Source organism: Rutilus rutilus (assembly GCF_951802725.1).
Source record: "Rutilus rutilus genome assembly, chromosome: 7".
Classification (NCBI taxonomy): Eukaryota; Metazoa; Chordata; class Actinopteri; order Cypriniformes; family Leuciscidae; genus Rutilus; species Rutilus rutilus.
Genome location: NC_140221.1, coordinates 46,225,234 through 46,249,087, shown reverse-complemented (window position 1 = coordinate 46,249,087; position 23,854 = coordinate 46,225,234). Strand labels below are relative to the sequence as shown.

The 23,854-nt window shown below is 38.3% G+C and overlaps 1 protein-coding gene across 2 annotated transcripts in view; it reads left to right on the top strand.

Annotated features, from left to right (window-relative positions):
* Positions 1 to 3,629: 3,629 nt before the first annotated feature.
* Positions 3,630 to 23,854, top strand: part of rnf43 (ring finger protein 43) — a 133,116-nt gene continuing 112,891 nt past the window's right edge. For both annotated transcript variants that reach the window (XM_084413866.1, XM_084413865.1), the window contains exon 1: positions 3,630 to 4,479. In XM_084413866.1, coding sequence (XP_084269992.1) covers positions 4,249 to 4,479 — 231 coding nt within the window. In that variant the 5' untranslated portion in view covers positions 3,630 to 4,248. The remainder of the gene's footprint in view (positions 4,480 to 23,854) is intronic.

Sequence of the window (23,854 nt, the reverse complement as noted above, 5' to 3'; positions counted from 1 at the left end):
TTGTCTTTCTGTTGTTATTTTGTTACAACTAGGCTTAAACAGTGGCGTGCACAGACCTCCTCCTCCAGGGCAGGGGCGGAAGGACCAAAAAGAGCCCTTTTTTAAAAACGTTAAAAACTGTATTTAAAGCAGTACCCGTCTGTCTGTTGTGTTTTTATATATTTTAATGATTTCCTCACAATTATTTGGAATATCTCGCTCGATGGAGAGCAGCAGTCTGTCAGAGAGCCTCTCTTCATTACCAATGAAAAGACGTTGATACAATTAGAATGCATAACACATCAAACAAAAATAGGGAAATGATGATAATATTACTAAATATTATTTACTTTACCAAACAAAACAGATAATCAAGTAGCCTAGGTCAATTATGAGGAATTCATGTTTAGTTATGTTGATGTTATAAATTTTATGTAGGCTATGTATTCATTAAAGTGTTAGCTATCATGAAATCAGTAACACTTCACAATAAGGTTTCATTAGTTACATTTGTTAACATGAACTAATGAACTGCACTTCTACACCATTTATTAATCTTAGTTCATATTAATGTCAGAATTTCCTAAAACATTATTAAAATCAAAAGTTGTATGTGTTAACAGTAGTTAATGCACTGACTGTGACATAACATGAACAAACAATTAAAAGTTGTATTATTATACTAGTATTATTACCTGCTGCCCGTGCAGTTTGAAGACTCCCGGCGGCGAACCGCTGCGTACAGAGCGATGCATAGGGAACTCCGCCTGCCACTTCACCTCGGCCCAAAGCCTGTGCACGCCTCTGGGCTTAAATGTAATTCAAGATACGTTAGCAGCTAGTAAAACCATGGTTAAACTATGGTAATGCAACCAAGTTGTGGTAATGTTAACGTTACATGAACCATGGTTTTAAAAAAATCATTAGGAATACACATTTTCATTTGGAACCCAGATTTGGGCCAGATTTTGGACGAAATTCGGCACAACACATGATTTTGGGCCATCGTTGTCCCATCCACACCTTTTTGGCTACCTGGGACTGTTATTTCTGCATACATGTGAGTTTTGGTTTGTATTAATGTTAACGTTACCTGTCGTGTTCTGCGCAGGCGCATTTGTTGAGCTGCTGCTGGCGTTTTTCTCAAATATAGCGGTGATACATCGGTTAATTAAATATATCCCATGAAACATGTTGAATATTATTTGTATTTAGATAACGTTAACGTTACTGCGTTTGTATTAGCTGCTAACAATAACGCGTGCCATTTGTCTGTGTTTGTTTGTATTTGTTTGTATGTTGCTTAGCAACCTAGTCGTGACGTAATCACTCTCGATGCTGCTTCCGGGTCCAAAGGCCGGGTGTTCTGTAGGTCTTTCCAACCTTGTCAGATTTTAATACCGTAGCGCAAAATAATAGCCATATCTATCGGTTCATCCTACCACATCGTAAAATCGTTCCTGCTTCGCGTCTGTGACCATATTAAATACTTCAGTGTAACTTTACCGAAGATTCTTATTAGACCATGGCAGTGTGGTTAACGTGACCTCAGATGTCCTATAAACGGGTAGGATGATTTTTAAAAACTGAATCAGAATTCCTCACAATGAATAAAATAAAATCAGTGAAATGCAGAATCAGAATACCATCACGTAAACCTCTAATAATTAAATATCTTAAATAAAACAAATATTTGTATGCATTTAATCTCACTTTATTGACAAATGTACTTGCTGCTGACCTTCAATGATTCAGTTAAACTGAAAGGATCCACTTCAGCCTTATTATTAAAATGTTGGCCAAAATATAGAACTTAAAATACAGAACATTAGTCCAGGGATAGAACATTTTTGTTATAAAACAAAACAAAAACAAGCCCAGCCCAAGTGAGAAGTAACACAAAAGTTATGGAACTCATTACTTTCCTTTAAAAGGAACTAAGTAAAGCAATTAGTTAGTTTTTAAGGGGGTAACGCAATATTGTAATGCATTACTTTTCAAAGTAACTTTCCCCAACACTGTCTTTAAGCGTGTGTTCACTAGAATCACAGGTTGCCCCAGGCTAATAGTATAAAGACTGATGATGTTTTATTTTTGAATGGTGAATAACACTGAAATCCTCTGTAAATCAGGCTGGCACAGATCAGAAAGTGACAGCGGAGCAAGACTCGTGAGAACACTCCCTGCTGCTGCGTTAGGTAGGACCGTTTCAGAGTATATCACTCCTCTACGTTACGCTTTTACATTATCATTCAGATTTTCTTTTAATTGTTACCTTTTATGACTTTATGGTTGTTGTTATATGATCCACAGATGACAGGCAGGATTCATCAGCATATGCACATGATATCATAATATGAACAATATATCCAAAAAACAAAACTCTTATTTATAACATTTTAAAAAATGGTATGAATTATTTAAGAAAGTTTTGCTTTTGTGTGATTTCAAGTAGTTTTAAGTTAATATCGCATGCTGTTCTTTGAATATCTACAGTGAAAGTGATATTTTATTTGTAATTATCTTATTTCAGTATTTATAAGCTTTATATATTTAAGTCAGATTTTAATTGCAGTGAAATTACCTGATTTGGTTTCAGCTTTTTTGAATTTGAATAAATGCAAAGCGAGTGAAAACCCTGATAAAGGCTGAACGAGTGTCATTGCTGTGTTTTGTGTTATTTTGATGGCACAGTGAAATTATGTTATTATAAACCTGCTCAAGTCATGATAAATGATGAATACACTAAATCTTAATTTCCCTTAGGATTTTATTCCTGTTACTCATACAGTACAGACTGTTTAAAAGGAGCTTGACAGTAATAAACAGGAAAATAACTCAAATATGAGCCGAATTCAAATTCTGCTGTAAAGCTCAATTCAGATTATGTAGTTGAATCATTCTAGTGCTTTTTAGTGTAATTAAATTGTTTAGCAATTGTTCAACATGTTTTACTTTTAACATAGCTGTCAGGGATAATTATTCGGTAATAACAAGCCTATTACATTATTCCATGAAGTAATTGTCAAGCTTACAACTGTTGTAGTGATGATTACATTCACTCACGTCAAAATAATGCTCTATTAGTTTCGGGTTTGATATGCAGCAACTGACTGTGATTGTGATGTTTCTCCCCTGATGGGAGCTAGAGGGCGCAGTATGCGTGCGTGTGTGTGTGTGTGTTTAATGGGTCGGATCAGTTCTGCTGTTCCGCTCCACCCTCACTGACAGTCAGCAGGTACACACACACACACACACACGCTCGCACTCTCTCAACTTTAAACTTCTCCAGCGTTCCTGCTGTTCGGATCAACAGCACTGAGACTTTATTTCGGGACAGCGCGTGCGGATTCTACACATGAAGTGACTGGATTTCTCGACATGGATCTGTGGAGATTTAACTCGAGTCGAACAGGTTTGTGAAGTAACAGCAGATTGATCTTAATTCATTTAGGAACATGGAAATGAATGTTCAGAAAGAGCTCTCTCTCCTGACAGTGCTTTCGATCTCTCCTGCAAAGCTAATCATATTTTTTCCCCGTCGCATTTTATATGTTGGTCCTCACGGGAAACATCTCCAGGCGTTCACACTGGGATTATAAACTCTTCCGAATATTTTCTTCGGCTTTATGAGCGGAATAACTGATACATTGTTGCATTGATGGAGACGGTGATTCTGCGACAACCTGTTACATTCTGGAATGTTTGGAATCCTTTGAAGTGGACGCGGCGTTCCGCACAATAACGGAGTCTTCATGACGTCACCTTATCAATCACGACGCGCGGGAATCGGTAAAACTATCGATCTGTAGGAGATCACATCAAACCCTTTAAAGTTTTGTCACTTAAATCAATGCTCACGCCAGGAGTCAGTGTGCTGTCAATCACTGGCTCTCAGTCATATTTCACCACCTGTCAATCATGTTCAGTCAGTGATACAGGCCAGTCAAACAACTAACATTTAACATTTAATAATGTTCAATACGTTCCATTTGATTAGATTTACAAATAGTTGTTAACAATAGTCTTACATTTCACATCACAACACAACAGTCCACTCTAAAAGCCATTGGATTTGATTTTTTGGACAGTTTCAGTGACCCCTGAGGATTCTAGTGTTTGGGTTTTTTTTGCCTCACGGATAGCTTTGTGGACAGTTTTAGTGACCCCTCTGGATTCTAGTGTTTTTTTCTTTCTTTTCTGGACGGATAGGTTTGTGGACAGACAGTGCATAATGTATGGCCGGAGCCGGCCGCTGCAGCCGGGACAATGAGGGTTCCTGTGCGGCGCTGGGCCGGGCTCTGGCCGTGGATGCTCATGGCTGGCCTGGAGGTGGTGTTGGGCCACACGGGCCTGGAACTGGCCGCTGCGGTGGAGACGGAACGAGCCCTGATCAAGGTGACCCTGCTGAAGCAGGAGTCCACCAGCAGGCCCATCATCACCCTGGAAGGGGTGTTCGCCGGGGGCAGCGCAGGCAGTGCCAGAGGGAAACTGATGCAGGTAAGACCTGGGAGATGCTTTCAGAAAACGTACATTGCATATTATGAATATACGCTTTGGTTTCCGCTTTTGGATGAAAGCATCTGCTAAATGCGTAAATGTTCTGTGAGGGAACGCTGATGTGCGTCTTCAGTCTTGAAGGCTTTAACTGGCAGACACTGGCTCTAAAAACTGTCTGAGTGTCATTGCATTAGATATTAGATTAAAGAAAGTGTCATCTATTGTAAAGAAACGGCACACTTCTTGCAAAATAACAGCAGGGTAACACTTTAGTTGACAGATGATGCATGTACTTACCATAGTAATAACAGTAAATTATCCATATTTACATAAAACTAACCCTCAATCAAATCCTAACCCTACCCTAACCTTATAGTAAGTACATGTAGTTAATTAATATTACTCAGTACTTACAGTACTGTAAAATGACACATTCAAATGAAGTGTAACCAAAAGCAGTTACATTTTTATTCTTGGGGCCACTGTAGATATTGTCACACACTCTTAAAAAATAAAGGTTCCAAGAAGTTTGCACAGCGATGACGTAGAAGAACCATATTTGAAGAATCTTTAAGTGAACGTTCTTAAAAGAACCATTTTTCTTTCTTAGTGTGAAGAACCTTTTTCCACTATAAAGTAACGTTCGATCAATGGAAAGGTTCCATGATTTTCCACGGTTTTCAGGGAAAACACTAGTCGAGTTGCCCGGTAATCCTGCCATTGCATATTATGAATCGAATCGAATTGCTTTGGTTCTGCTTTTGGATAAAAGCATCTGCTAAATGCTTCAATGTAAATGACACAAGATCTGTGAGGGAACCCAGCAAGCAACAGGTTAACTTTAGACCCGATACAGTCCGGCTATGAGTAACACACTTCTAGTCAAAATAACCTTGAATTTGGTTACATGTCGTTTTTTGCCAAAAACAACTTGTGAGATGCATGATATTCAATCATGAAAGCAAAGCAAACAGTGATTACAAGGTGTTTGGTTTCATTTCTTTGACATGTTATCTAAATGATGACTGGTCTATTCTTAGGCGATGGTTTTTAGACGTCTATTACATTTTCACTGACAGCCCAAATGTTGCCTTGTTTTAGCCAGACGTCTTTTAAACGCAAAATTGCTTGCTGGGAACACTAATGTGCATCTTCAGTCTTGAAGGCTTTAACTGGCAGACACTGGCCCTGAAACCTGTCTGAATGTCATTGCATTAGATATTAGATCAAAGAAAGTGTCATCTAGTGTAAAGAAACGGCACAGGCACACACTTCGTGCAAAATAAAAGCACTTCCATTCTGTGTATTTTTATTTTTGGGGCCACTTGTAGATATTCATACACTCTTAAAAAATAGTACGTTTTCACAGCGATGACGTAGAATTTGAAGATTCTTTAAGTGAACGTTATTAAAAGAACAATTTTTTTGGTTACACTTTATTTTAAGGTGTCATTGTTACAGTGTGATTATATATTTAAGTACTGAGTAATATTAAGCAACTACATGTACTTACTATAGGGTTAGGGTAGGATTAGGGTTTGGTTGAGGGTTAGTTGCATGTAATTATACATAATTTACTGTTATTACTATGGTAAGTACAGTACATATGTAACAAGGACACTGTAAAATAAAGTATTTCCATTTTTTCTTAATGTGAAGAACCCTTTTTCTCTATAAAGAAAGTTTTGTTCAATGGAAAGTTTCCATGAATGTTAAAGGAACCATCAATGCCAATCAAGAAGCTTTATTCATGAGAGTGTGTAGTATAAGAAACACCAATAATACTGTGTGTGATCAGAGTTTGTTGATGTACACAGGAGTGTACAGTGTCGTTGTTATCGTCCGGCTTCTGGGAAGTCGTCGGATGCGTTTCTGTGGGTTCCAGAACCCGCCCGGGTCTTATTGGAGGTGATAGATTTGTGGTCTTGTAAACTGTTAGGTCTGTTCTCCGAGGCCGTTCTGCCAGATGTGGAGGCTTTGAAGGCTTCGAGAGCGAGACCCATCCAGATCAAGCCAGAGGGGATGCGCTCACTGGAAATGCATCTTGAAAGCCTGTAGGAAAGAGTTATTGCATCATAAAAATAGATTTCTTGTTAGTGGAATGCGTGTTTGTGAGAGACATTTCATGTTGAGTTTGAGTCTTGACTTTGACTTCATGGGTGGAGAAAAGTCAAGTGTTGGCCAAACTTACCTGTTGTCTCTAGCTGCGTTTCCATTAGCCTTCAAACTGCGCAAATTGAAATTGCGAATTGAAAATACGCCCAATGGAAACACATAAATTTCGCAAAAACTCCCATTTATCGCCAAAAGGTTTTTCCGCTCGCATGAGGAGGTTTTTCAGACAATTCGAAAAACAAATATTTCGCAAAACTGCAATGGAAACAGTTTTTGCGCATTTACAGGTCAGCTGACGTAGATGACGAGGTGTGTTTGGACAGAATACGAGATTACTCTTTATTACATTCATAAAAGACAAAAGAATTACAGGAATACTGGATTCTAAGCCTCAAATAAATGCCACAATCAAGAGCTTCAAGCAGAAATGAGGGAGAAACACCCAGAAACTCCTCATATGTGCCGCTCATCATAAGTATAATAAGGGTCGTTCCTCACCATTAATGCTTGGAAAACACACATACGCCAGTGCAGTGGCTGGGATATCGTACATAAACCTACCAACGTCCATTGCCATGGCTTTTGGAATGATTTTACTTATCGCAAGAGGATAGTCGCATGCGAGTTTTAGTCGCATAACATCAGTTAATGGAAACGCCGTCATTTCGCAATTGTTTTTTGTCGACATTTTAGACAAATCGCAAAAGTTTTGTGCAAATCTGTAATGGAAACGCACCTAGTCTGTCGCCTTTGGCTTTTGGCTTGCTTAGTTGGGGACATTTAATTTAATATTCAACAATATTATTGATCTGCCTGCATTGACACCATTACAGTATATGAGAGCTGAACTGAGCTGGACGATGACATCACTGTTTTCTCCAGAGCGGCTAGATATATAAATGAACTAAATTAATAACTTTTTCACAACAGAAATGAACCATCACTGAACTTACCTAAGCTGGACTATGACGAAGAAACAAACTTTGTTGCATTATTTTCCTGTTATCTCTGTAAAGCTGCTTTGAAACAATCTGTATTGTAAAAAGCGCTGTATAAATAAAGCTGACTTGACTTGGCTTACTATGTTCATAGCAAGTTGTAAATAGATTTCTGCATTTTCTGACAAAAGTGTGAGCGGTTCTGTGTTGTAGGTGTTGCTTTGTGGTTGCTAAGGTGTTGTGAGCAGTTGCTAGGTGGTTTCTTGTGAAAAAGAGTCCACCCTCAAGTCTCTGTGATATTCTGATCTCGCTTCGGTGTAAGTCTGAGAGATTGCATTAGTTGAAAATCCCAGGTCCCTGTACGTTTGGAGGTGTTATTCATGCCGCCGGTAACTAGTATCTACATGCAGAATGCACAGTGTGAATCAAGCCCATGCAGAAGAACACTGTGGTTGCAGATCTGGGTTTGTAGCTCAAGGGTTGAAGAACTGAGGAGTTGCTGAAGGCACCGGTTGTACTCGAGCGAGCGCGTTGCATTGGATAATAAACACGCAATTAGCAGGAATCTAATGTTGTGTGCATGTGTGTTTGATTTGCAGAAGTGTATCGCTCTCTTTCAGAGAGTGTGTCGCACACACAGATGCTTTTTTTGTTGCAGTGCCAACCTGTTGCAACAGGCCTGGGTTGCTTCGGCTCATTGTCCTCCTGCATAATGTTCCCTTCCTCTAGGGGACAAAGTGATAGAAGCAGGCGGGGTAGGGGGAAGTTTCTGTCTTCTTTCTTCCCTCACTTTTTACCACATGAATTTAACATTGCGGCTTTTATCTGCTTCTAGGAAGAATGATATTAAATGATCTATAGCATGTTTTTATGCTGCTGACTGGAAAACCTTAAATGATATCTCAGTTTTTTGGCTTTTGATTATTTTATATGTGACCCTGGATCACGTCACCAGTCTCGAGTCGCACGGGTATATCTGTGGCAATAGCCAACAATACATTGTATGGGTCAAAATTATCCATTTTTCTTTTATGCCAAAAATCATTAGGATATTAAGTAAGGATCATGTTCCATGAAGATATTTTGTAGATTTCCAAACGTAAATATATAAAACATGTATTTTTGTGAGTGAATGCAGCACAATCGCCAACATAAATGAACAACTTTAAAGGAGATTTTCTCAATGTTTCGATTTTTTTGCATCCTCAGATTCCAGATTTTCTAATAGTTGTATCTCGGCAAATATTGTCCAAATATAAATAAAGCTTATTTATTCAGCTTTCATATGATGTATAAAATCTCAATTAAAAAAAAATTACCCATGTGACTGGTTTTTGTGGTCCAGGGTTTGGATATGTATTTGCTCTGAGGTTTTTGTACGTTGTTGCCATTTAAATAAAAAATGTTAAGATGTAAAATACATCTAGTTAAAATAATCTAGACACCAAATGAACAAAAGGATGTTTGCTTGTGACGCGACGCTCTCATCCAGTGAAGGCAAATATCAGCCGTCATGCGAGTGAACGTCAGTGGGCGGGGCCTATGATGCGATGATGTATTGGTCGATGTCTTGCTCTGGAGGCGGGCTTATGCAAATGCATTTACCCATGTGACGTCACAGATCCCGCGATATACACCGCGCTGTTTTTGGTGCTTGATTACATAAATGCTTTGTTTACAATGAGGACGTTTTAAGATATGAAACTCGCAGGATGATTTAATGGCACAAAGACCTCTTATATATCTAAAGATCAAGGAAATTTGATCAATCTTGTCATGATCCCTTTTAAGACGTAAGTGACTGTTTATGAGAATATAATTTTGCATGGATGTGACAAGACAAAAAGACGAGAAAGAAAAGCCGCGCCGGCTAAATCTCCAAAAAGTCCAAATTTGTGTATAATTTTTGAGAGCCTGATTACAAAGACAAAAGTCTCACCATTAAAATCCATGTCCCAAACACACAATTATAATTATGTTCTCATGATAATTTCATGTAGCCGATATGTCAGACTTGTGATGCACTCATATTTCAAGCAATTCAAAACCATCATGTTGAAGTTGAACAGTGCACATCTGAAGTGTCTCAGCTGGAGGAAATAATCCATTATTTATCGGCTTTAATTTGTCAGCCCGATTTTCTTATCGAGCCGATAACGATAATAACATTAAAAATGAACATATATCGACCGATACCGATATGGTGGCCGATATATCGTGCATCCCTGCTGATGAATCCATCAGATTTTGAACTGATTCATGGAAATCTTGACATCAAACTTACTAATGTTTCAATCAGAAACATTTTTTTTTTAGAAAATAAAAAGTCACAATGTTGCTTAATTGTATATTGCGAGCAAAATACCTGGTGATGGCTCATATGGCTCATATGGAAAATAACATGCATGTATGGCTCAGCCCCACCATCTCCGTATTAAACTTCAAACTAAACAAAGTGAAGCAACAACAAGTCTTGTTTAGTTAAGTGTGTGGGATTAGTGCGTTCTCAGGCGTGTCTGCCTCGACTGTCCTCGGGCGGCGCTGAATTCACCGCGATGAGGATGACAGCCAGTTTTCATAACCACCAGTAATTACACATCTCCCATCCCATTTGATCTTCCTAAGCGTGTTGTTTCTCCAGGCCACAGGTTGGCAAACGGCGCTACCCAAATTTGACTGGCTTTTCTGGGCCGGTCGGCGGATCACAGGCAGAGAAAAACAAGATCAGACATGATGATGGTGGAAATGTTTTATTTAAGGAGAAAAGGGCTCTCAGCGCAGCCGCTAGTCTTTAATGGAGGCCGATCATACGTTCTCTGTTTATTTTGCATTAGAAATGTGGAATTTTATTTGACACAAGTGGTACCTTTTAACCAATTCTATATCACTTTAATATTACGGTACAGACTTGCTATTTTTATGTCGGTGAGACGCATGACGTGAAGCCTTTTTACCACACAGTCCTTTCCAGATGCATAAAAACTTCTTTTTTTTTTTTTTTTAAAGCCACCACACTTTTCTTTAATGCTTTTCACTCCAATAAAGCAATAGTGCCCCTGAAATGTATTTGGACACACTTACATATATATGAAAGTCATTGCAATAAATAAATAAAAAATCTAAGAATGTGTTATTTATTGAAAAGAAAGATGCACAAGAACACTTTACAAGTGAAAATAAACTAATGCAATGGCACAAGTGTGACTAAAGTGTCCAAATGTGTTTTGTATGGAGGCCATTGTTGAGGGATGAAGTTATTGCCAAATGTTTGACTCCATGTTTTTGAATCTGGCATTGGCTAAGAGTGTCCAGGTTAAGACCTTCTGATGGGCACTTCCCAATTAAAAGACCATTAGAGTCTACAAGTCTCATTAGATTAGTTTTCTCCTGGTTTGTTTGGGGCTGTGTGGCGGAGAGATCAGCTCAGCCTTTGCAAACGCTCACAAAGAGCAGTATCAGGTTCTACTGAAGCTACTGATCTAAGATCAGATCCTCTTACCTATAGTGCTGGGTGGAAGAGTGACTGTAGAAATGGGTTCAGTTGAGATTTTGCTATTTCGTTCAGTAGATATTTCTGCTCTGCTATCAGGACAAACGTTTTAGGGTTTTTTTTTGTGACGGTAAAGACATTTATTAATGTTACAAAAGATTTCTATTTAAAATAGAAGCTGTTCCTTTGAACTTTCTATTAATCAAAAATCCTAAAAAAAGGGCTTCCACCGAAATATGAAGCAGCAAAACTGTTTTCAACATTAATAATAATCATAAATGTTTCTTGAGCATCAAATCATCATATTAGAATGATTTCTGAAGGATCATGTGACACTGAAGACTGGAGTAATGATGCTGAAAATTCAGCTTTGATCACTTGAATAAATCACATTTTACAATATATTTGCACAGAAAACAGTTCATTTAAAATGTAATATAATTTCATAATATTGCTGTTTTTTTATTCAAATGAGTGCAGTCTTGGTGAGCAGAAGAGACTTATATTATATTATATTATATATATATATATATATATATATATATATATATGCATGTATGTGGATATTGAATGTGGTTATGGATACTGAAAAAATTTTCATAACATTTTCAGCAAAAATAACTACTTGTGATTAGGGGTCAGCGATATGACCAAAATCGTATATCACGATATGAGTAATTTTATTTCACGTTGTAACTATACAGATCACGATATAGATATTTTTATATATTTTTTTGCATTGAATAAGGTTTTATTTCATCAAAATTTCAACATCACAAAGAAAATAATCCTAGCCTACGTAACAAAAATTACTCTCAAGCTTCCTGCAGACAAGTAAACAGTCAGTGATAAAATAGGAACAATATATATAGACCTATTTTTTACAGTCTATGATATAGACCCTATATAGACCTTATGTAGCCCCGCCCCTTTTCAGCGCGGCGCTCGTTGTCTTCTGTCTTCCGGTCTGTATTTTCACAGCGATCTTGCGTATTTATGAATGAACGACTCGTTTTAAAATCTTCCCGGTCGACTGACATTTGTTAAGACATCTGCTTTAAACATTACAGTCCTCATGATAACTTTACATTAAGTAAATCCACTTCAAAAGCTAATTACTCCTGGACAGCGATGCCATAGAGATATACAGAGCGACCGCAAAAACGGAAGTTAAAAGACAATATTCTAAAGATGGCGGCGCCCTCGTTTCTCTGGCGCATAAGGGCGGCCAAAAAATCTCTACTGGTTTCTGCTGGTTAATTACGTCAACCGGTTTATCGCCCACCCCTACTTATGATGTATGTTATAATGATATAAACCAGCCATACTCGCCTAACCTTTACTATCATGATCAGACACTTCTAAAGCGATCTCATGTTTGTAGTGCGACCTCTACAGAAATGTCTTATTGGATTAGGAAGAGCATGACAGCAGACGTGCACGCTAGAATTATCCGAGCACACGCCCTCCTCGGATCTGTCGTGTAACTCTCCACTTTTCTCCTATAATAATAATCTCTCAGGAGGACAGATGATAGGGAGGCCGGGATGGATGCGTTAATGGAGCGCCAGATCAAAGAGCGTTAGGTTGAAAACGCGAGTCTAGATGATTAAAAAGCTAGGAGCTTGTTTACTCTGCTCTTCCGATAGGCCTCCCTCCCCTCATTCAGAAGAGTTTCCGGTCTATATTTCCCTCTGGAAACTGATAACAGGCCGTCTCTCCGCTCTGACCTGTTGATGTTTGTCTGCGCTTTTGCTCCAGTCTCCCGGCGTTTCTCTTGTGGAAAACACCCCGGGAATCTCTCGAGTTTCAGAAGAGATCTCTACATAAACTCAAGCGTATCTCATCAGATTTCCCTGCACTGGAAAAAAATAATCACACAGAAATTGCTAGTAAATGAATGGTACAATTTATTGCAAAAAAAAGTAGTTTTTTTTCTTTTCTTTTAGAATGTAATACGATAATCAAAAAGTTATTTTTAACTAAAACCAAAAACTATTAAAAATCGTTTTCATTTATTGAAATAAAACTGAAAACTTTGGGAAATGCTGAAAAATAAAACTAAACTTAATAAAACAAAAAATTATATAAGCACAACAAAACGACTAAAACCTGACAAAATTAAAAGCTATTTCAAAATATATCAATAGTATAAATAAAACAGTGGATCTGTGTTGCTGTCCACAATAATTCGAGCTCTTTCTGTAGATCAACCATTGACTCATTTGTGGCTCAATTGGAGAAACAAATGAGAATTGCAGACCTTCAGTAAACGTGTAAAGAGCGATCGCATTTCCTCTGGCTTGTTTATTAAGAGTTTAGTTCCCGAATGCTGTCATACGGTCCTGTTTAACACCACTATAGTTACTGCCACACGTCTGGATTTTATAACAATTACATGGCTAATGCGAGTGAATGCAAACCACATTCCCCTGAAAGGACAGACTCATGTGCGGTTTCTGCAACATCATTCGCCCTAAAATTAGCCGGCGGTGTTAACGATTTGTAGGATGTTGTACTGGAGACATTACAGCCTGTTGCGGTACATGATGGGGGTCCAGCGAGACCAGGCCAATCAGATTACACGCTTTTATGTCCCACTAAGAGCTTGTTGTTTCCTTTGTGTCGTTGTGGAATGTTTGATGTCTTGAATGAAGACGAGAGGAACGGGAAGAGCAACGGAAGGGACCCTGGATTTGTCATTATGAACTTGATTAAAGTGTGTGTGTGTAGTAGCATGTCCTGTGTTAAACAGTCGAGATTTCACCAAAGATTGGCCTGTGGTGGTTTCAACCTTTGACTACATGTGAAAGCCCAATTAATCTTCTGTTGACTCTTTAATAAATCCATATTAAAACTCTATGAGCACAATAATCCCTCATTCAACTCTCTTTAATAGGCTTTTCATTAGTGAAACTTTGATATATATATATATTTATGTATGTGTGTGTGTGTATACTGCTGCCTGACACTTTGACAAGTCACATGCATGTCAAATAAACACTTCTAAACAGCATATAACTATTGATCAAGCGGTATCTCCAATGCCGATATTTGACATTTTTTGACATTTGTGCACAATAACTGTCAAAAGCAGGACTTTTATTTTGACATCACTGATGTTTTCAGTTTAAAATAAATTTAATTGATTTTTTTACAATTATGTTTTTCAGATTATTTGAGTAAATATCATGTAAAATAATTGAATTTATTCAGAGCATTGTATGTAGAAAATTATGCATGTGTTATTCAATATATTTGAATTAAATAGTGTGCATTTCATATATATATATATATATATATGTATGTACTGTATACATACATACATATACACACACACATATGTATGTATATATATATTCTCTAAGATATCGACATCCAAAAATCCATATTGGTCAACCACTAATGATAACAAGGGGTTAATTGACCATGGGTTAACAGTTTCAACTGTGAGAAGCCCATAATAAGAGTATGATTCATCAAATATTTTATATTGGTTTATATTTAACTAGATATAATCTAGTTTATTTAATAAAGATTTTTTTTTATTTAACCAAATATAACCAGATTCTTCCGTTTAATCAATTAAATGCATGAAATGCTTCTTTCTTGTGTAGACCGTGTGTTTCCATCAGAGCAGGTGTGTCTGTTTTTACTTCCTTTTTACATTTCTATCATGTGCAGCGACTCTTTGAATCGTTTATAAGGGGGATTTCTATCACAAACACTTGCAACTCTGTGACTGTGATCTTCTTTTGAAGATTTTTTTACAGTTTCCAAAGGTCTCTTTTATGTTGTCTTCGTATCAAAGACTTTAAATATAAAAAGACAGTGCACTCATATCACTAATGAATGGGAGAAACGCGCAACATGGCGGAATAAGTCCCGCCTCCTAAATAAAAGAGCCAATCGCTGATCGGTAAGGTCATGGTGTCGCTACAGCTGCCGATAGAAGCGCCGGTTGCTGAAATATAAGCTTTTTAACACTCTTTGAGCGTGAGAAACAACATTTATAGGACCGTTCATGTCAGATTGTGTGGCTGATTTGAAATATGTGATTTAATTGTGAATTCTGTAAGCATTTTTTGAGATTTCAGGATTCCCCCATTCAAGTCTTATTATATTAGAGCTTCTATTGAGGTTGTAGTGTGGCCTGTATTCCCTCGCTTCAGTTTTTTTAATGGTTTGTGATTTAAAGAAGCAGGTTTTATCATGTTAGCGCGTCCTTTGGCTCACTGGCTAAACGTGAGACGTTACACGTCTAAGTTCACGTCCTTCAAAGCACTTCTGTAACACATTCACCGACTTCAGCTGTAAAGTTCAGGACTATTACTGTCAGACTGTCAGTCGTTTTGCTGAGCGATGTCTCCGTTATTATGCGTGTTTGAGGACTGACGCTTTTGTGCATTGAAAGATTATAGTTATTCAGCCTATTTATTTGAAGGGCTGCAGTAAGAAACACGTCTGGTCGTGTCTGATGGACGTGAAAACTCGAAACCGGTCTAATTAGCGCTAATGCACGCTATTATTCAGTTGCTGCGTTTTCTGTGTGTTTGTTCTGTGATGATCTTGTCTCCTGATATGACTCTGGTTCTTTCTTTAATGTGCATCTGTGGGTTTTTCATCTGTTTTATGATCCAGACGGTGGAAATCGACTGAGTAAAGCAACAGCACACCTTTCCTCAACAATACGCTGAAGTTTAATACTTGATGATCCGCCAGAAATCATTCTGATATGATGATTTGCTGCACAGGAAACATTTCTGTTTCATGTTTATTTGAAATCGAAATCTTTTGCAATACTGGAAATGCCTTTACTGTCATTTTTCATCAGTTTAATGCATCTTTGCTCAATAAATTGTACTGACTTCAAACTTTTGAAATGTAGTGTATGTCCCCATTTAGTTAGCTGGTTAAGTGTGTGTGTGTGTGTGTGTGTGTGTTTATGTGAGTGAGTGAGTGAGTGTGTGTGTGAGTGTGTGTGTGAGTGAGTGAGTGAGTGAGTGAGTGAGTGAGTGATTGAGTGTGTGTGTGTGTGTGTGTGTGTGTGTGTGTGTGTGTGTGTGTGTGTGTGTGTGAGTGAGTGAGTGAGTGAGTGAGTGAGTGAGTGTGTGTGTGTGTGTGTGTGTGTGTGTGTGTGTGTGTGTGTGTGTGTGTGTGTGTGTGTGTGTGTGTGAGGAGGTGAGTGTGTCTAGGTGAGCGTGTGCCAGTTTGTGATTGTGTGTGTGTGTGTGTGTGTGTGTGTGTGTGTGAGTGAGGAGGTGAGTGTGTCTAGGTGAGCGTGTGCCAGTTTGTGATTGTGTGTGTGTGTGTGTGTGTGTGTGTGTGAGGAGGTGAGTGTGTCTAGGTGAGCGTGTGCCAGTTTGTGATTGTGTGTGTGTGTGTGTGTGTGTGTGTGTGTGTAATAAAGGGTTGAAGTGGAGATGCATGGCAAAGCTCTTAAAGTCACTGGGCCGCGGTCTCTTGTTTTAGTCATTAGAAGAGAAAGGAATGCTGGGATGTATTTGTGTCTGTCAGTGGCATGTTATACAACACATTCCTCAGGAGTTTTCAGGCAAACAGTCTCTTAGAGGGGCTTCATCGCATTTACAGCACAGCAAACATCAGTGTGTGTGACTGCGGCTAAACACACTAATGGACCGGTGTTTACCTCAGGTCATCTCTAACTCTGGCTCAGTGTAATCTCTGATGATCTGTTGTCTTTCACACTGTTTATACTGTACTTCAGTGTTATTCACACTATATGCTGCAGTTTCAGGTTAGAAACATATGAAATGTTGAGTTAATTGTGGGTTAAATGAATCATTCTGTAATTATTTACAGAATTATTTATCTCGTAGTGATCATGTCTGTGAAACTCCAAAAATGTACGTTATTCTCCTCTTCTTGTCATTTGAAGAGGGCAACAGTGATGGAAGTATTTCTTTTTTCCATTCATTTCTCCCAAAGTCTTCTTTAAAGAGTTTTAAGCCATGAACCAAACCAACCAGCAATGAGGACAATCACAACACTACTAAGGCCCCGTTTACACGAAGGGAAGACGCAGATATTTCCCTGCGGTTTGGCCTCTCATTTACACGAAAACCTTGTTTATATCACAGAAAACGATTATTTCTAAAAACTCCGGCCAAAGTGGAGATTTCTGATAATGCCGGTTCTGTGTTGCTGGTTCAACTGGGAGAAACGGGGTTTTAGGTTCTCAAACGTCACATTACGCGCCAGAAAATGCTTAACGTCATGTGAGCGCCCTAGGAACGTTGTTGTCGATTCTGAGGAATCTGATTGGCTTGCATGGCTTTATCCTTCTCACTGCCGCCCAGGTTTGGCACAGTTATGATGGCGCTCGACGGCGTATTTATGCGTGTTGATGTAAATGACAACTTTTTTGAAAACGATGTTGTGTGCACGATGTTATTATTGAAAACGGAGGGGGGGAAATATTCGTTTCCCATGTGTAAATGTGGCCTAACTTTGAATTGAAACAAAGACGTTTGGGAAAATCAGTCAAAAGTACAAGACTGTGAACTTAAAGGCTTTAGTGAAGGAAAGAACTACAATCCCATGAATCACTGCGAACAGTATTGAGAAATATAAAACTACTCATTTGCAAACGTTGATTATATGCATAAAAACAATACATTTATCACAAAATATGCATATTATTACACACGTTTAAGTATTGTGAGAGCGTAGAGAGATCGACTCGATTATGCATTCGCATTCTTCATGGCAGTGGGCGGAGCTACAAGCTCTTTTGGTGCATTTTGCTTTCTGATTGGTGGATTTTCTGTATAGCATCATGGGTAATGCAGTTTTTCACCAGGAATTCTGTTGTTAACACGATTTTGTTTTATTTTAAATAAGCTGAAATAATGTGTCTGACGGTTCAGCAGACACAATCGATTAACAAGCTCGTAGCTCACAGTCGGGCTGCTTTTAAAAGTTATCATTCAAAATAGTGAAACTGAATTTCACTAACACTGATGAATAAGCAGGATAAGGTAAGGCTATTAAATAGCAGTCCCACAACTAGTTTTTGTTAATACAATGCAGTTAGCAAGCCTGTATGAGCCACCAGTCACCGAAAAATATAGGAAATAACACACACACACACACACAAACAAATGAAGTGGTATTTTGGGTTAATGATACGGAAACTTGAATTGTTAATATAGAAACTGAGTCTGATTAATAAAATGAACTTCAAACCTGCATGCAAATCCAACGTATAAGAAACCTGAATGTAATATTTCATTCACAGCTCTGGTTTCCGCAGTAAGAGTCGATCTGAGAGAGATCTAGAGCTCGTGTGTGTGTGTGTGTGTGTGTGTGTGTGTCCAGCAGTGTTTCAGGATCTGTAATGAATGATAATTGTCTGATGAGATTCAGATGTGGGCCGTTGGGTTTTTATTGGTTCGGTCTGTGGGTGGAGATCAGATTCTGCACTCGCTCAGAGATAAAAACATCAGAATGAACATCATGTTAAACAGGGATTGATTCCTGACACTCAGCGTCTGTTTCCCTCTATTTGTGGTTTTGTGTGAATTTCTGGTGGGAAAAATCGTATTCTCAGGGCTTGCGTCATATGTTATTGTGCGTTTCTTTCATATATGTCACAAGGTCAGTGCATTTGTGTATTTCTATAAGCTTAATGTCCGCTTTGATCATGACCCGCTAATGTGCTCTACGTGATTAATGCTTTTATTAATAGAATCAGAGGACTTTGTAAACAGTAATGAGTGTCATGTGGCTTTTTCATCAGGATACATCAAACATAGAGGACCGGCACAGGAAGACTGTGATTAGTGAAGGAAAAGCATGCAAATAGATCTTATATGCTCATGACACAGACACTACTGTTCAAAGTCTGGTTAATAAGCATTTCATTTGCATTAAATTGATCGAAAAAGACAGTAAAGATATTTATAATGTTACAAAAGTTTTCTATTATAAATAAATGCTGTTATTTTGAACTTTCTGCTCATCAAAGAATCCTGGAAAATAAAATGTACCACAATTTCCACACAAATTATCAGATGCAAAACAGTTTTCAACATTAATAATAATCATAAATGTTTCTTGAGCATCAAATCATCATATTAGAATGATTTGTGAAGGATCATGTGACACTGAAGACTGGAGTAATGATGCTGAAAATTCAGCTTTGATCACAGGAATAAATTACACTTTACTATATATTCACATAGAAAACAGCTGTTTTACATTGGAATAATATTTCACTGTTTTTACTGTATTTCTGATCTAATAAATGCAGCCTCGGTGAGCAGAAGAGACTTTCAAAAACATTACAAAAAATCTCACCGACCCCAAACCTTTAAATGACAGTGGAAAGTCTTGGGAGTGAATCAGTGAAATTGTAATGGTTATTTATGTAATAATGACCATATTAGCAACATTTTGGCAACTGCAAACATGGTAATAGCAATTTTTGACAAAAGCAAGACGCATTATAGTTGATGAAATGTTAGTAAACCTCTGTTGTCAGTGGCGCCGTGGTGTTTACTCTCTTCAAGCTGTTGTTGAAAACGGCGCGCTCTTTCTGGACAGAATGTATGGCTGGAGACTGCGAGCTCGAGGTTTGGCTGGTTACATGCTAGATCTACATTACACCACCAACAAGCACATTTCCTAGGGGTGGACCGGTACAGTTTTGGGGTCACTGTTCCACATGAGTTCGGTACAACAGGAAAAAGCAACAAATCTCCAATGCTAGGTTTCTTTTCATTTATCACTTAAGGGCTTATTTAGTAAGATTATGCCTGAAAAGGTTTTGGATTTTTTTTTTTTATCATGTTCAGTAAAAAAAAAAAAAATCGTGTATAATATCATGACTTGCTGTTTTTGTTTGTTTGGTTTTTATTGGATTTATATGATATTTGTATTTTTGTAATTGAATTTTTGCCATGGAAATAGCTTTGAATGCTGACATGGACACTAAATAAAACAATCTGAATCTGCATCTTTTCATTTATTTTGAACAGACAGTAGTGCAAATTAGTTTATTTACACCTATTGGCATGTAGTCCCATAGTTGGTGCAGTACAGCCTCCTTTAGTGTATTCAGCAGTAAACAGAATGGACTCTAGCGTATTTTTTTGTAGGACTGATGAAAAAACAAAAGGTATTTGGTCATAATCAGCTACAAAAACTGAAACATTATACAATTATGACAAATAAAACCTAGTTTAGTTTTTGTACTCCTGTAGTGTAGTTTTTCTGCCTAGCTCCAATGATTGGCACATCTGGATGATGTCACTGCCTCCGAAACTTTCGTCCGTCATAAAAAAATTCGGATCGGACTAGATATTCTGCGTTTTTTGCATCCGTTGCAAGCATTCTGAGAGGTGTTTTGACAACTCAGAGCCACCGTACTCAATCCAGAATGGGGTCTGACATGTTGATCCACTTCGTCTCGCAACAACACAATGCATGACAAACAAAGTGTGGAATACAAAAGATAAAGACTCGTCATCAAACTGAGCCACTGACGTCCTGAAGTAAACTTTGAATCTCTCGGGAGAATCCCACATCGGGAGAATCCCACAGCGAACTCTCCTTCATCTCGACGCAATCTCAGGACGCAATATTCCCTCTCTTTTCTCTTTTTAAAAAGAGATAGGAGCACAAAATCACCCTCACTGCTTGATGACAAAAGTTTTTCATTTATATATCAATATGGCTATCTAATAATAATAATAATAATTACTATTATTATTAAATACAAATATTTGCCATGCCAATAAAGCTAAAACTGAAAACATGAACTAAAAACATGTATTAATCTCAGTTAATTTCAACATTTACTAATACATAAAATAAAAAAAGTTGTATTTGTTAATATTATTTAATGACCTGAGCTGACATTATTTTATGTATTTTTATTTTTTTTAAGGTTTAATTAATACGGCAACAAATGTAGCTATTGCTCATTGTCAGTTAATGAATAAAGCGACGTTATGTAAGCAGGTACATTCATACCGTGTGTTTACATGCAGTTATTATAAAGCCTCTTACAGTAAACAGAGGTCAAAAGTTTACTGGTGTGTGTTTGAGTCACGCTGTGTGTGTGTGTGTATTCATGTGAGAAAAGTCCCCTTCATAACTTAATCTGTTTTACTGCAGTTTTAACTGTGTGTCGCAGACATTTATCTGGAATTGTGTGTGTGTGTGTGATGATTTACTAAACTCCATTACTCCACATCAAAGCGTCTCAGATCTCACGCCGCTCTGACAACAAAAGCCATATTGTACACTAGATACTGACAGAAAACGCTTCATGCTTCTCAAAATCACATGCTCTCGGTACAGCCGGCCAAGAGTTACGCCGTGTCCCGCCGATGACCTTTCCTCACACTTTTCCTCTGTTCATGACTTCAGAGTCGAGTGTCGAATCAACCGTGCCGTTCCCAAACACTCCTCCTGAGTTCACAGACGGCCTCCGGGAATAAGCTCTGTGGGGTTTTCTGACGCTTCAGCACTTTACATCAGTTTCATGCTGGATCTGCAGGTATAGTTTCACATGCACTTTTATTTGCACTAGTCTTCTTCTTCTGGCCAAGGACAGGAAGAGATGGTTTGATTGACTTATTACGGTTTAATTCAATTTTGCATGCTAATTAGTGGCTGGCTTATCTGAATTTGTTCAGTCTTTGTGGATTGTCGTACAGGAAACTTGTACATGCATGAAGAATTTGTATTTTTTTGGTTCTGTCAGTGATTATCTATGATTATTTCACAGATTCAAAGTGAAATAAAGTTGTGCAGATGAATGTTGAGTTTTGTTGCTTCTGACAACTTTGATTGATCAACTTTACATGTTAATCAGAGTTTTAGTTCTAATCAGCTGTGATGGCAAAACACAGCAATTCTGTTTTAGAAACGACATTTTTGACAAAGTTTGACTTTGTACCTATCCATTTGGTTGTGAGTGCAGTGCGCTTGCACAGAGACTCCGCCCACACACACTTCTGATTGCCTGTGACTTTTTATCCATTTGGTTGTGAGTGCAGTGAGCTTGCAGAGAGAGTCCGCCCACACACACTTCTGATTGGCTGATTTTTGATTGGTTTGGTTGCGAGTGCAGTGAGCTTGCAGAGAGAGTCCGCCCACACACACTTCTGATTGCCTGTGACTTTTGATTGGTTTGGTTGTGAGTGCAGTGAGCTTGCAGAGAGACTCCACCCACACACACTTCTGATTGGCTGATTTTTGATTGGTTTGGTTGCGAGTGCAGTGAGCTTGCAGAGAGAGTCCGCCCACACACACTTCTGATTGGCTGATTTTTGATTGGTTTGGTTGCGAGTGCAGTGCGCTTGCACAGAGACTCCGCCCACACACACTTCTGATTGCCTGTGACTTTTGATTGGTTTGGTTGCGAGTGCAGTGAGCTTGCAGAGAGACTCCGCCCACACACACTTCTGATTGCCTGTGACTTTTGATTGGTTTGGTTGTGAGTGCAGTGAGCTTGCAGAGAGACTCCGCCCACACACACTTCTGATTGCCTGTGACTTTTGATTGGTTTGGTTGCGAGTGCAGTGAGCTTGCAGAGAGACTCTGCCCACACACACTTCTGATTGGCTGATTTTTGATTGGTTTGGTTGCGAGTGCAGTGCGCTTGCAGAGACTCCGCCCACACACACTTCTGATTGCCTGTGAATTTTGATTGGTTTGGTTGCGAGTGCAGTGTGCTTGCAGAGACTCCACCCACACACACTTCTGATTGGCTGATTTTTGATTGGTTTGGTTGCGAGTGCAGTGTGCTTGCAGAGACTCCGCCCACACACACTTCTGATTGCCTGTGACTTTTGATTGGTTTGGTTGCGAGTGCAGTGAGCTTGCAGAGAGAGTCCGCCCACACACACTTCTGATTGGCTGATTTTTGATTGGTTTGGTTGCGAGTGCAGTGAGCTTGCAGAGAGACTCCGCCCACACACACTTCTGATTGGCTGTGACTTTTGATTGGTCTGGTTGCGAGTGCAGTGCGTTTGCAGAGATTTGATTGATTTTGACGCATCTTGTAGTCGTGTCAGGTCTGACAGACAAATTGCTTGTCTAAGGCAGCTTTTGTCGTGTGTGTGTTGCTGTCTAACTGAAGGGTCTGGACACACTCTCGGCGAGAGGCTGTTTTCACACTCATTCAGATGGTCTGGAAAATATGTGCTGAATGATTCTCGTTTTCCCCCCTCTGTTATTGACTTAGCAAGCTGCTTCTGTCATGAGCAGGAATCATGAGGGAAGCCATGTGTCATTTTGCTTGTTTGTTTGAGAGGAGTGTTATCTAGACAAGTGTTTTAGCAGATTTTTGTTCACAGATTCTTTTCCATGATGTTGCATCATTGTGATTTAATATCTCCATTTGGCACATCAGTTCCCTTTATATTTTGTTAAAATGAAAGTAATGAAATCTTAAAAAATAATAATTTTCAGTCATTTAATGGGACTTTTAATCTGCCTTTTGGTTTTAAAATGAAGTGTTTTTACAATGCAAGTGAACATTGTAAAAAAAAAAGAGAGAAAAAAAGCGGTTTTGGAACAACAGGAAGAAAATGATTAAAAAAAAGGTTTCAAAATGCATCTATCATGACACTAGATGTCCATCTGATGATGAATATGTACATATTCTGATAAAAACTGCAATTGCAAATCCAGGTTTAGTGTGTTTGTTTGTAGGACTGCACATTTTGACCAACATTTTGTGATTATACAGTACATCAATATGGCTATATAATAATAATAAAAATCAGTTTTTACTCTTTTATTATTACTGTTATTACTGTTGGAATATTTCACTGTAAAATAAATTCAGTATTTA